Source organism: Lepeophtheirus salmonis, chromosome 6 (assembly GCF_016086655.4).
Source record: "Lepeophtheirus salmonis chromosome 6, UVic_Lsal_1.4, whole genome shotgun sequence".
NCBI lineage: Eukaryota > Metazoa > Arthropoda > Copepoda > Siphonostomatoida > Caligidae > Lepeophtheirus > Lepeophtheirus salmonis.
Window position 1 is genome coordinate 37,394,692 of NC_052136.2, and position 15,696 is coordinate 37,410,387.

General features: G+C 29.6%; 1 protein-coding gene across 1 annotated transcript; it reads left to right on the forward strand.

The window, feature by feature from the left end:
• Positions 1–995: 995 nt before the first annotated feature.
• Positions 996–11,511, forward strand: LOC121120805 (neuroglobin). Its single transcript, XM_040715683.2, has 4 exons — positions 996–1,136; positions 8,353–8,715; positions 10,815–10,908; positions 10,989–11,511. The coding sequence occupies exons 2-4, from the start codon at positions 8,357–8,359 to the stop codon at positions 11,202–11,204; spliced, it is 669 nt and encodes a 222-aa protein (XP_040571617.1). The 5' UTR covers positions 996–1,136; positions 8,353–8,356; the 3' UTR covers positions 11,205–11,511.
• The last annotated feature ends 4,185 nt before the right edge of the window (positions 11,512–15,696 follow it).

Genomic DNA, 15,696 nt, shown 5'->3' on the forward strand with positions numbered 1-15,696 from the left:
TTTTGTTTAGCTTCATTAAAAAATACTCCCTTTCCCACATTAACTGCTTTACAGACTTTTGGGATTCTTGCTGTTAGTTTTTCAAGATAGGCAAGTATGATATCATTCCAAGCATTCATGAAAATACTTATTTGTGGAAACATTTTCCCGAACTATTCTCTGTATTTGTTCCCACAATAGCTCTATTGGGCTCAACTTAGGAGATTAAGCTGGCCGTTGCATAATAGATAAGATATGAGAGGCTTCTTTCTTTTCCAAGAAGGTTTTTCAGAACTTGGATGTGTGTTGTGGGTATTTGTCTTGTTGTCTAACAAACTTCCTTCTAATTAATCACTTTCCAGAAAGAATGGATGTGTCATCAGAATAGAATAATAACCATTATGAAGGAATGAACTTCCAATCTCGCATACTTACCAGAGAGTAAATATACAAATGAAATTAAGCCTGACTAAAACAGATGGATTTTTACAGACAAATAATTAAATAAATATTTTTCGGATTTATTTTTTTCATAATCATTTTCATTGGGTTTAAGTAAAAAATATTGATAAAGTCATAACCTCTAATGAAAATGACGATTAAGAATTTTTTTCTCAAAAAAAATTCTTGCCGGTGTATATATAAAGTCAAAAATTTAATTATCTTTTTCCTGATTTTTGTTCAAAATTGTTTTTATGTAGACACATCACATTTGTAATATTGAATGGATTATTTTGACAAATATTATTAAAAAAAATTTAATAAATTGGAAAATCGATATAAAAGTTTTTAATAAATTATTAAAAGTATTAGAAAGCTCTTTAATCTTTTGTATAAAACAAATACAATATAGTTATTTTTAGTATAAAACGTCATTGTTTCCGTCATTACTTAATACGTAAATATAATGTAAAAAAAAACTCTAAGGAAGATTTCCGCCTCTGTTTCTACATTCTTTTTTGCGTCTCCAACGCTTTCTATATAGAATTATATATGGAGAAGTCTAAAGTGTACTCATACACAAAAAACGAGGCATGAGTTTAGTTTTGGATGTGCATTTATTCAGTACCGAAGCAAATGGGTGGAAATAAATACACTTTTTGCATGTGGTGATATTAAATTAACAAAGTCCAAAAACTGTTCTGTACAATAAAAAAGTAAGATATGATTTTAAATGATTGATATAAACAGTTGTTGCTTATATTACTATTTTGTTTTAGGTAGCTTTGTGTATGATTTGCAAAAATAAAATAAAAATTGTTCATCTTTTGTCATTTAACATTTAGAAAAGAATGACTATATCTTGATTTATTGAATTTAAAACATAGAAGATGTCCAACATGTTCAGTTTCATTTAAATTGAAATAAAGTCAAATATGATGAAATCAATTTTTACTCTAAAACAACTTTTGAACTTCATAAACAACTTTCCTTTCGATGTAACTTAATTAATGCACGTTTTCTAGATAAGAATACTCATAATCCATGCAAAATAACATTTAACACTATCAAACAAAATTTTACCTTCCTCTTTATTAGGGTTTTTTTAAACAAAAACACTGAAAATTTCTAACTTTATTTAATAAATACGTCTTAAATTTTAATGAAGAACTAAGTAGTTAATTATAATAAACAAACATAGTAAGTTTGTTTTATTAATGAGTGTAAGAGAAACATTCTCGTAGAGAATACTTACAGGGTCTGGAAAAGGTTAGACCATTAATATCTCGGTAACTCTGAGTTTTATGAATATGAAAGACTGCTCATCAGATTCAAATGGCAAAACTGTTAAAAAAAAACATACAAAATTCAGAAAATATCCTACGAATACCAACGCCATTATTGTGTACCTCTGTGCCGGGTGCAGGTTCAAAGGCACAAATAACTCAATAAATAATTATGCTAAAGAGCTTAAGTATTGATGGGAACAGATCAAAAGTCGTGCTAGAATTCTAATTTGTTAATTGAAACGGGATTTATTCCGGAAAAACCAACATTTTTTGGACTTTTATGTTTTTGGTAAATGAAATGTCTACTATTAGCTCGCTGGATCTGACCCCCTTGCATAACTATCTGTTGAGCATCTTGAAGACAAGGTAAAAAAAACGAGAACATTACATTTTTTATCTCCTTGAGGGCTTCCATTCTTGAGAAAGTGGCCAAATGGATAAGAAATTCTTCATCAAGGCCTGTGCCAGGTTGGAGGCTGTGGTAAAAGCTGGAGGTTGCTGGTTTGAGGGGTTGCCTTCAATTTTGGAACCCTACATTTGAAGACAAAATAATTACTAATCGATAAATTATTTTTTGGGGGAATAAATTGCAATCTACATTATCCTTAAATTTTCTTAATTTAAATTCCTATCCTATATACTTACTCTATTAAATAATTATTAATTTTTAGAAGGACAGCAGTTGGAATACGTTGATAAATAATAAGATAATTACTTTTGTAAGTTATTTGGAGCTATACAAACGAGATACCACAGTATCAACTCATTAAATCTACGTAGACTACAAATTCATATATTTGATATGCAGGGCCATTGTTTTCCTAATGAGTAAAAAGTATTGAATGTTGTTAAAACTTTTAACAAAGTAAATACAAATTGTTTTTCATAAAACTTTAGTACTTTTTTTTATATTTATTTATGTATGTATGTGTTTACAATCTATCATTTTTAAATTAATGTCTCTTTCACTATGTTTGAAGAGCAACGCATGACTTTTCACAGATCATTACCACTTTAAGAGAAAATTCATTTTTAGTGTGATCATTTAAAATTGTATGAATATATTCAATTTTCAACTTAATTGGATTCATATTTCACGAAATTCATTAAATTTTATGTAATTTGAATTAAGAGACGAGGATGATTTCACTTGTACTGTACTTGTTGAATGTACTTTATTTGATAAATGTATAGGGATGAGCAAAACGTAGAGATGGAAAACAGGCTACAGATTAGAAAAAGAAAAAAAAGGCTCTGACCCTCTTCTTTTATCACAACTGATTGTAGCTGATCTCCTCCAAATCATGCTTTAAATAGTATGCGTTACTATGTTGATTTTTGGGTTATTTTTTTGATATACCCATTAAACATATTCACGATCTTCATCATCGTATTTAAATATCGGTTTAAGTCCTTGTTGGACTTCGAGTACAATTGAAGATCGAAAACTAAGTAATTTCTGTCAATATCCTTGTTTGATACGGAATGGAATTGATGTTTGTTTACTTTTTCTCATACCCATTGCAACTAACGTAATGAAACGTCATGACAACAGCTAAGCTGTTCTCCTTCAAAACATTTTTTAAATTGACAGAGAAGCTGTGTCCTTTTTTAGGTTTTTTTATCCTTATCGTTCAAATAAATATACTTAAATTTAAATTCAATATATTTATGTTGTGGAAGTGATCAAGCCTATTCAAAAAAAGAAACTATTTTTTTTTCTTCAATTTACTATATTCGATTATTTTTTTAATATTGTAATCTACGAAGGATCCTTAATGTTTCACTGGATTTGTTATATCAGTATAATAACTACATACTTGTTCTTTCATCATCCATTCTATTAGATGTTTATATTTACAATTTTGGCTAATCTTTCTAGTACATTTACAATGATATTTTACCTTCTTAATAAATGTGACTATAGTTTTTAGTTCTTTGTAAATATTTATTTTTAAAAAATATGGACCAAATAGTATTGAAAATCGGGCGTAGTCATGATATTTTTTTAATTTGGTCTTAAGTAATTTTTCTTGTACGGTTTAAACCAATAATTGGGCTCAAACTGCAATCTCAGATCGTAGACCAAAATTTCATTGTTTTCAAAACCTGGAACCCTTTTTTTGTTCTCAAGTTATGGACCAATTTTCAGTTATTCTGCCGTTTTTAACCATTTTAAGGAACACATGACGTCATCAACAATTCATTTATAGAATCCATCTAAACAAAATTTGGAATAAGACATATCCAGACCAAATGTTCTTTTTGGAGTGATATAGAACAAATTTTCTTAGAAACAGTCCATATTGAACTTCTTTAAAGGACCAAATTTGTTCGATTCACTAAAAATCAAACTTATCTTAGTGCAGTCAAGGATTATCTGAATGATCTTTTTTAAGGAGATTTTCTTTCGAGTCATTTACTCGGAGCTAATTTGGAAAAAATGCAAGACAACTGACTAAAATGATTATTAAATTATACTAGGTAGAAATGTTTCCTCAAAATACATTGTAAATATATGTAAAAATAATGTTGGTAAACATTATTATTCCTTTACAAATCCAAAACCACAGTCACTCTCATCAAAAAATACCAAACAAATTCATGTGTATCTTTATTACTTTTTCCAAACCTTTAGGCATAGCTGAGTCCGAAGACCTAGCGACATACCTTATAAGGGACACCTACAAAATTATTGCTTCAATCATAAATCTATCCTTGGCCCTTGGATTTTTGACAACCAGGCTATCGAATTTTTTGTTCATTCTCTTATACACATCCAAGATCAATGTTCTATATTTAAAGCAACCCATATTTAAGCTAGGGACATGGGTATTTGAGGATAATAAAAGTTGACATTGGAGTTAATTTAGGGCTAGGGAAAAAATGTTTCGATGTTACAATACAAAAGAGGAAGGTCTCACCAGATTAGATTAAAAATGACTCTTCAACTTCACAAAAACAAATGGAACATGGTGTATATGTATGAATTTACAATGTGATGCTTTCAAACTTGTCAAATAAAATTGTTTCATGAATTAGAAATCAGATGGACCATTTTAATATAAATATTTACTTGACAAATTATGCAACAAATATTCGGAAATATATAATGATTTTGATTAAACTTTTTTTTTTTAATTAATTTTTTTTTTCAAAAATAAAAGTTATTTTCAATGTAAACTTTATAGATGATCCAACACTTTCAAATATTAAATAAAAAATCTTTACCAATAAGTTATAACTTTTATTTAAAAAAATAAATAAATATATAAATGTATATTTCCGTTCTTCTATCTTTCTCTTTAATACAAAATTATAGTCTATTACATGTACAGTACAATCATTATGTTTAATGTTGTAAATAAATTGTAAACTTTTTCAAAAAATTGAAAGAAAATTAATCAATATTTTCTTAATACAGTAGGATCTTTATTCTTCATAAACGCCCAATGTGTGAATTGTACAATTAATTAAGAAACTTAAAATAATTATTCAAGAAAACTGTGGGCAATTAATAGTATGAGAAACAAGTTCAGTTTGAAGAAAAAGTCAATTATCACGGATAATTGACAATAAAAATTATAAAAAACATTTGAAAGTTACGGCAAATGACAAGCCAATGTTACCCTAAAAAAATTACTGTTAAAACTAGAAGATAATTATATAATCTTAATTTAAGTTCACCAAACCAAAATAATTATTATATTCATGGCCTACGAAAGTTTAGTATTGGAATATTTAGAACAAACCAAATAGTATCAGTATCTCTTTTTTGGTTGTAAATATCAGTAAAAAAGTGTTCTTCTTCACTGAGATATCAAACAAATATATCTTTAAATCACAGTTAAAAATAATTATAAACTCTGTTTGATTTGGATCGTTAACTGGAAGTATATTTAAATATTTTTTTGTAATTTTATGTGTAAATACTTTTTTTAGTAATTCGTCTCAAAATAACGAATAATACTTATTAACTAAAGTACAAATATTTATGTTTTGCTATGACGAACATATAATTTTGTTGCAAAGTGAGACTGAGGGTAGTTGTTTGACTTTTTTAGGCTCAATTCCTCAGACTGGTTTAACTTAGACTCGTCCAATTTAAACACAACATACCTACTTTGAGTTTGCAATTGTTGGTTAGTTGTTTTTCTATAAAAAATATTTCAATGCAAAGCGTCAAATATTGCAACTGCTCCGTAAAAAAACCTGTTTCAGTAGTTAAAAATATCAAATTAAGGATATAACTTCTAAAAAAATTAGACAATTTATTATTTTTTGATGAGTAAATAACTAGATTTTCTATTTGTTGAATTTTTAAATCTTAATCTATTGTATTAGATTACGATATAATTGAATGAATACTATAGATCACTGATCATTATTATAGACTGGAAAAGTTTACGCTGAAAAAACTTCTGCGGGCTCTGTTTTGGCTTTAAAAAAGTGCTTGGTGAAGAGTGTTATTATTGAAAATAATAAACTATGCAAAGAAAATAGAAACCTTTGTTGCAACTTTCCCCTTTCTACTGAGCAATGCAGTATCTCAAAATTCCTATGACTAAGTTATTTTTTGAATTTTGTTAAGATTATATTAGCTGATAGCAAAATTACTCATTATTCAGATGATATAAGTTAAAACAAAAAACATTGAAAAATTGACTGCATTTTTATATTAAAAAAATTAATTTAACCCTCAAAACCCCTTTTTATCCTATATCTCGAGGAAATTTAGTCAAAAATGAATGATTTTCGTCACAATACTCTGCATAATATTCGAGGTCATTTAAGTAAATAGGGACCATATTGTACTACATCCTGTACAATAAGGAAAACATTTAACTTGGCTTTTCAATTTTAAAATGAGAGGTTGAGGCTTAGCTTAAATTAATTTCGCTACTTCAAGATAAGTATTTGCTATGTAGGATATCCGGTGGAACACCATCATTGAATTTGCTTGCGCGGGACACATCAAGAAGATGTTCAGATATCCAAAGAGCACATTCTATGTCGTCTATAAACACATATTAAATAAAACCACAAAAGTCCCTGAGTGATAAAAACTGCACTCCGACATTTTTCATAGGCATGAAACGTTCCTTGAAGTCATCTTCGGGGACTATGATTAACGTTTGTACCAAAAAACACCAAGTAAACCGTCCAACTGGCTCCAGGGGCATAAACACTGACCGGAAGATGAAGTCATACCGTTTTTACAAAAAAGCAAAAACATATCCTTGCACACAAAATGAAGGCCACTCGGGCTGCCTACAGAAGAAAATTACTCAACGATTTGAAGTCCTACGGTAACCGAATCAAATTTTATTCAGAATAGAAACAATGGACTGTCGACAGATCTTACAACATTCATAACGACAAATGGTTAGCTACAGAGGGTGTTAATGTCCCTCACGTCTTTAAAACTTAGTTTCTATCCAGGATCATGACCATTGAGGTCATTGGGAGCAACGGCAGTTTCATGCACCCCATCTTCTTTGAGCTAAAGAAAAAGGTGGTTACCAATAGGTACTTCTGTCTTACCAAGTGTTACTTTGAATGAAAGCTGAGGTCAATATTGTAGAGTTTTTGCTTCAGCATGACCCGACCCCCCCTCACAAGGCCTGCAAGACACAAAACTTTCTAATGAAGATAAGTTGTCATTTTGGCACCCCACACCTAGTTCCCATACTCCTCCTATATGAATCCCATGGCTTACATACTTCTCTTAGGGTGAGTTCAAAAAGAAGGTCTATGCCAATTTACACAACAGAATTGCCTCCTTAAAGGCCTGAACCATCAAGTACTTTGAGAAAGTCTCCTCCGCGGACGTAGTTAAGGCCTGCAAATCCTTCTGGCGTCGTATCGAGAAAATGATTTGCGAAAATGGCAAATATATTCAATTAATTTTTTCTTTTGTGATATAAGTAATTGTAAATAAAATTTCAAGCCTTTACTTGCTTCCCTAATTGATCAGGATAGAGTTAAAGTTAGTCCAGATTTACCTGAACGACCGGTAATGTACATTTTGTGGTTATAGCTCTTTTGATGCTCCAAAAAAGGAACTATTGCAACTGTCAATTGTTTCAAATGTATCCGACCTTCGCTGTAAATATTCTGTTTACAATATGAATATATATAAATTAAAAAATGTATACATGTTTTTGTGTTGCTAGACGCTACATCGACATGAAAATGAATATCCTATTCCATTTTCTTTATTTATCATTTGACTAGTAAACTAGGGAGGTCTGCTAGTATTAGTTAAACTACTTCAAAAGTTGTCGAAGATATTATACTTTTCATCGTGAAATAACTCATACTTGTATGATTTTAAATTTAGCCACATAGAATTAAGTTAATATATTATGTTAAAATTTAAGCTTACTTTTCTTCGTATATGTAAATATTACAATTAGATTCCCAAAATAGGTATCTTCTATGATAGTTTCTGAGGTACTATAGATATCTATGGAAGATTAACATCACACAATAAATAGTTTACTCAATACTAAAATAAATATAAGTATTGTATTTCTAAGTAATAATAAATTCATTTTAATTGCGTCATACTGGTAAAATAATGTTTAAAAATTTATATATATTGTGGTATGCTTTATTAAGATATTTTTGTTCATTACAGAATTATGGGACAACGTCAGAGTTCACACTGTAAATACTTAGAAAAATCAAAATGCTCCAGGAATTCCGTTCCCATTCAATCTTCTCCAAATACATGTAGCGTAGAGCACCATCCCTCGCTCTCAAATGAACAATTGCCCGTCGATAAAATTGATTTAAAAGTATTAATGGAAGAGACAAAATCTGATTGGGAGATTTCTAAGGAATATAAAGCGCTTTTAAGACAAGCTTGGAGGCTCATACAGTCAGACCTTCGGTCTGTGGGAACGGTCACATTTCTGAAGTTATTTGAAACGCATCCTGAGACACTTACAGCATTCATTCCAAAAGTTAACTCTCTCAAGGAGATTGAAATGAACGAATGGTGAGTTGCAACGTATAAGTGTCATGATAAATTATGTACATTGAATATTGCATATATGTCAGAGTGTTTTTCATAATAATATGTATAATGAATAAGACAAATGACATTTATAAAAAAAAAAGATCGTAACAGGTTAAACTTTATACAGTTGGATTTAAAAAAATAATTTAAATGATATGTTGATTGTTTATTGCTGTTATGAACATTAAAAGACATAATAGGAAAGATCTAATATTCCCTTGATAATTGTCAGTGATGATTTATAATAATTATCTCTAAAATAACTCTTCACCTTTGATTAGAATAATTTATAACTGGTTTCAAAATTTTCTGAGTGGTCATATGGGGACAAGTGGTACTGAACGTTCTGGACGCCCTGTTGAGTTTACAACTCCAGAAATCATTGATAAAATTCATGATATGGTGATGAATGACAGAAGAGTTAAGGTGCATGAGATTGTAGTGGTGTGGGTATCTCTAGCTTGAACCCTATTTTCATTAATTTTGTGACCACAATTGCTCAAGTGTGAAATGGTGCATTGTAGTGATAGAAAAGGACTTTTGTATGGGCCAATCGTGAGCATTTTTCTTGCAGCTCAGTTTTAAAACGGTCCAATAACAATGAATAATAGATAGGTGTAATAGTTTCACCCTTTTCTAGATAGTCCATGAGAATTATTCTTTGCGAATCTAAAAGACAGTCACCATAATCTTTCTGGCCGATTCCTCGATTCAAATGAATGTCAAACAGAAAGAAATAGACCGATCATGCTGAAAATTGGAGTGTGTTCTTCCAATAGATGTAACTAACCAAATATACCCTATTATCTTTCAAACAAGAGGTTGCAAACATATATATATATATCAATTCTGAACAAAGATGGAAATAAAAAGGTTGGGAATTGTAACTTTGATATGTGTCCACATATGACACCTCATGTATTGTCCAGCAGTTTGGGGTTAACTGCCATCCCGCGTTCGCAAGTGCATATAAGATTGATCTGGTCTGAAGGATCGTCCTCGAAGAGATAAGCTAAGAGAAAAGGCCATTTTTGAAACCAAAACATCAACAATTTCTAATAGTGCGTTGTAAGAGTTTTCTTAATGATCTGAGATATTACGGCGACCGGGTGATTTTCTTCTCCGATGCAAAGACATTCACGCTTGCTCAACTTATCAATATACAGAACAAACTGATTTTATTTTTCGAGGATACATACAGGTAGCTCCAATATATGACTTAGACTGAACACCTGGCTTCCATGATTATTCTTGGGGTCGTGGTTTAGACTAGGGACAAAAAGGATACCCTTTCATTTTTATATTTGGCATATACATACTGTGGCTTAGTACTAGTCCATCTTTCAGTCCAAAGTGATATTATAGATCATTAAAATTTTCGTCATGCTGAACAAATCATTTAATTTATTCTAACAGGATGATACACCGGCTCACACAACCGATTCTGTGTAGATCTGGATAAAAAAAACAAAAAACAAAAATCCAATGAACTACATCATATGCTGTTAAGTGGAGTACAAAGCATGTCGAGTCCACCTCAGCAACATTGACTCCCTTAAGTTGTGTGTGATTAAGATGTAGAGGAAGACGAGCTAAAGATACGTCTCACATGAGTGCAGAACTATCAGCCCACTTGGAAGCTGCCATTTTAAAGACATTAGATGAAGTATCATCGATCTTTTTGTAGGTTCAGTCACATATTTTTAACTCTAGCAATAACTCTTTAGTCAACTTTATGTTAATTATTCAATCTTTGAAGTCAGTGAAATTGAAGTAAATATCAGTCACTTTTAAATATTGAGTTCATCTGGTATTGCAATTATCTATTTAAATTTGAGCATAATTTTATAAGCTACATCTATCTTTTAGGTAGTAATAGAGCAGAGTAACAAGTCTAAAGACATTTTTATCAGTTTAAAATAATATATAGTTAGAGGGAGAATTACAATTTTAATATATAGGAATGTACCTAAAATTATAAATGTAAGTATGAGTTACATTCCTTATTATGCAAGGCTTTATATACAATATATATACCATCTACAAAAAGTTCCCTTATTTTGCTTTTATATTTCTAGGTATTCCGAAAATTTAAAAAGTCACGCTATACGTGTAATGGCTATTATTGAAAAAGTTATGCATCGACTTGATGATGAGGAAAGGGCAGCACGAGTAAGTAGTCCTTGATTGTATTTAGTACATTTAATCGTATAACGTATATTTGTATCCATATTTCTCTCAACAATTTCCAGATCCTCATCGCATATGGAAAGAAACATTTTCAAATCGGTGTCAAAACCGAAATGTTGGAAAAAATGGGAGAAAGCTTTGTAACAGCCGTGGAGCCGTCCCTTGAAAAAGTTTGGACAAAAAAAATGGCAGAAGCCTGGCTCTCACTCTTTTATTTCATTACGTATTTCATGAAGTTGGCCTATCCTAATAAACCAGAGTCAGTTGACTCTCTATAATATATCAAACCATTATAGTTGAATTTGTCTTTGTTCGTTGAATTGTCCGAGGAATATATATAACTAAGCACTGTTTCATTTAATGTTGATAAGACTGAGTGTATTATATATAATAAAAATTTATGTTTATAATAATATTTTTTGCAAATTGTTGTTAATTGTAAATTAATTTATTTTTATGTTATGCAAGGTATGGATGAATATATTATATATTTTATTTTATTGTAATCAATCAAAAACGTCTTTTTTTTTTCTTTTTTGCTTTATGTGTCCATTTTTTTAGAAAATATAGAACTTATTCATGGAATCAATAGCATCGTTGAAATAATTGACAAAATATGCTTATACATTTTTTTAAATTTAACACCTATAAATTATAAAGTACAGTAAATAAGACAAGCATGCGTAAAACAATAAGAAAAAAAATAGTTATTTTAGGGTTAAAAATATGTAAATATTAAAAAAATAAAACTGCCTATATGTTAACGATGCATTAAAATAAAAGAAACCTTGTTGAAAGAAAGAGTATCTGAAATACTTTTTTCATTCAAGACTTTGAAGAACAGGAGCCAAATACCTCGAAAGTTATTGATCCTTAAAATATGTGGCACGCATTAGCCCTTTATGAGGATGATGAGTATCTCCAGAGGTCCTGCCTTGACAAAATTAAGCTATATTTTGAATCTTTGGCGTGGTAAAGAAAGAGTCCCCTTCTTTATCATCTCTATGGTCTGGGAGATCTCCCTCAAGGTTTTACCCGTTTGAGTGCTATAAATAGTGGTACTTATATATTTAATAAACCCATCTACGAGTTGATGTTGGGGGGGGGGATTATTGGGGTACAGAGCGGTGATTAAATGGCAATTGCAAACAAGTATATTCCGATCTAAACACCTAACTTGGTGAAGAAGGCAGGAAAGGTTGTTTGTGTAATTTTCTTATTGGATCATCCCATCCCGAACACAAAAGACGCTATTTTACTCAAATCATAATCCCACAGGATGAAGTCAATCGTCATTCTGATATTTATGTCACTATGGTCAGTTATACGTATCAGGTTTCTGCCAACAAATTGTTTGTTGCCATGGGTTCCACTAATGTGGAAACAGACAATCTGGGAAATGAAGTACCTGTCGTAATATCCCTCTCGTGAAATATTAAGCAGAAGTTTGTTGAAATATCTTATTCAAACGAACCCTTCAATGACGGAAGGGATAATCATGTCCTAATTTCCAAGTTGTATGAAGCAACATCCCACTTTGAGACCACAGCCACATATGTATTGGATATCTTTAAAAAAACGAACAGAGGAGGATTTTGATTTATCCAAGTTTAAACATACCCTTGATGAGGAACAGGATGAAAATTAAGTTATCTTAACTTTCCTCCATCTAGATGTAACATTTTGGCAAAATGTATTTGTTCCATTTAATGATTTTTTACCAGATGTTGAGGTAAAAAGGATTGAAAAAGGAACATTCCTGGTCTATTCTTTTTACCATCTCATTCTCGTTGGAAGGCATCCATACTTTGCATCCTAGGTCCAAAAAAGCTTAATATCCTTTGTGATATCTTCAGTTTTCTATGTTTTTTTTTTCAAGTGTTCCAATCTCGGTAGAATGTCTATGGGGAATTTCTTTTAAAAAGATGAGTAGCCGCAGCCATACCGAGCTTGAGCTCCTGCTATTTTATCTTCAGTATACCCAAAGCAAAGGGCTACTCTGTATACTTTTAATTGCTTCAAATTTACATCATTGAATGTACAATTGCTGTTGGACTCAGTTAGAGTAATGACAAACATTTCTCACCTTTATGTTGATCTCAGTTAAATTTTTCCCATGACATTTTTTTCTCTTTTAGACAGAACCTTAGGTTAAGTCATTTTCTTTTTATATCAGTTTGATAAAGTTCAGGTGGTCAATCTGTAGGGGATTCTTCCATCTCAAAATGAAATATGGAAGTAGAATAATTTTTTTTACATGTAGATCGTCCGTGTGACTTAGATGAAAAAGTGTTACAAGTACAAAATAATTATTTTGAGAAAATGTATGTCTCAAAATCAATGTATTTATAATAATTTCAATAATTTATGTGTTTAGTAGGTTTTATAAAAAGTATTAAATTGTTCCTTACATAATATTTATCAGATATGGATAATTATATTTATTATTATGTATCAATGTAATTTAAAAATCTCAAAAAGTTACTAAATTTAGTAGAAAATTATGTTTTACATATATGGTCAATTCAAAATAAAAGTATGCTAACAATTAAAAATAGATTTTAAAATAATTAAATATAATTTAAATATGTTAAAGTAGTATTAAAGCTTAAATATATATTTTTTTATTTGACGACAAATCAAAAAATGTAATTAGCTTGCATATATATATTGGTGAAGGTAGTCTACAAATACAACTTTATTGAATATTAAAGTATTTTCCATACTTTAGGATGTATGTATAAACATAGATTTTGTAGTTTTTGTTTAACAGTATAGGAATTTAAAAAAAATGTTATTATTTTAGACGAGGAAGCACAATATTATCGATGCGAGTGAGAATAAGAAGCGCCATTAAACCCTTTACATTCAAACAATATGATGCAGTGAAGGAGGAACAACTGAAAGGATTTATCACTTTTTTATGAAAGTAGTTCGTGTTATAATCTGTATTCGAAACAGTATTATATATCAATCATCAAATCAATTACTTTTAAAACAATACCGATTAATATTTTTCGCAGAGCCCCTTCATAATTCGAAGGAATTCATATTTGTTTATGAGATTCGGATATCCCTGATATCAAGAGATTTTATCTCTTTAAAAGAGGGTTCTTGAGACTCAATCAGTAGATCTCCTCCCGGATGTATCATCTATATCTATATTTTGTATGGAATCATTGTTATTGTATTTGTCTAAGAATACGGGTATGAAATACTTAGCGACTAACTAAGAGAATTATCATTTTTCATCCAAAGCTCTTTTATTGACACTCCTTACAATGTGTACCCTTTTTTTTCTCCTACTTATGAAACTATTTCATTTATCAAAGTCCATTAGTGTAATTGATATACATAAAAAAAAACTAAAAAAAAAAACAACCAATACATATCTATGACACTGAGTCAATGTTTATAAGACTAAACTACTTTATTGTTTTTAAGTTTTTTCTGTCATTCGAAAAAAAGTAGAAGGCGATCCTAGACAATAAAATATAAAATGGTCCTCTTTTTTAGATATCTTAATCAGCAAAGCAGCAAAGTATTTTCAACTATCCTACTACACTATGCCTTAAAGTTCAGCTCTTGAAAACACCGCCAGGTAAAACATATTTCTTATTTCTTTTTAAACAATAGAAAAGGAAATTCTATTAATTTTTTTCTATTGCAGTAGGTTTGGCCTTTTAAGGCTTTTTTCCCCATTTTTCAAATACGATTTTTATTCCAAGCCATATTTTGAAATAAAATAACGATATAAATGAAAACTAAAGGTAATAACAGTTTATTAAAAAAACACTCCAAAATGAAATATTTGTTATATTATCTTGAATACAGTTCCAAAGAAATGAATTTAATACTAGAAATATCATGTAAAATGAATGGTCTTGTATTAAAAAAATATTTTTTTCCATTGCTTTTTATTATAACGAAAATGCAAGAATACACCTTATTTTACAACTTAAGAAGATTAGTCTTCTAAAAATAGTTAATTTGCTTTATTTTATAGTTATCCTCAAATTTTTTTATAGAATATATAATAAATTTGCCATTTGAATCGATTATTTGGCTAGTTGTAAGAAGTAATGAATAATACTTTTAGAAGTAAGAATAGTCAGAAATTTAATGAGTTGATAAAATTACTTACATTTGATCAATAAATACTAATGAATTTAGTAGATATGAAACCTATTTAAATTGTGGTTAATCTTCCTGATCCATAAACATTAATTAGTTATTACAATTAATCAAATAGCCAGACGTAAAATACTTGTCCTATATTCAAGAAAATTGCATCTTCAACTAAAAAGTCACAAAATATACTTTGAAACAAAATTGTATAAGATCTATATATCCTGATATTTCATGACATTTAATATAACGATGAACATCGTTTTAATTGGTTTATTGGAAAAAACTTAGTTTCTGGAAGTATGGATGATATTCTCGGATATTTTATAATAAGAACTTCTATTCAAATGATAACTTTATAGAGAAAAAGTAATTCAAAAATTGAATTTTGGGGATTAAATTATGATTCATTTCATAATAAATATAGACTATGCTAATAAACATTTATTAATATCTTACTTGTCTAATTGTATTCCAATATCTGTGATGAAAAGCGTGTGGCTTAACAAAAAAAAACTCGTTTTTCTGTTCAAAATAGTTTTTTTTTTTTTTTAAATTAATAGGTTAGGAAAAGAGTAATTTCATATTTTTCGCTTTATTCCAAATTTGTATCTCCAAGTACGTTGGACATATACAGGAACA

Bases quoted from the DNA above. Each gene is read 5' to 3' on its own strand.
- LOC121120805 (XM_040715683.2), top strand. From the start codon at position 8,357: ATGGGACAACGTCAGAGTTCACACTGTAAATACTTAGAAAAATCAAAA. The intron at 8,716-10,814 runs GTGAGTTGCAAC...TTATATTTCTAG, and splicing joins GAGATTGAAATGAACGAATG to GTATTCCGAAAATTTAAAAA. The intron at 10,909-10,988 runs GTAAGTAGTCCT...AACAATTTCCAG, and splicing joins ATGAGGAAAGGGCAGCACGA to ATCCTCATCGCATATGGAAA.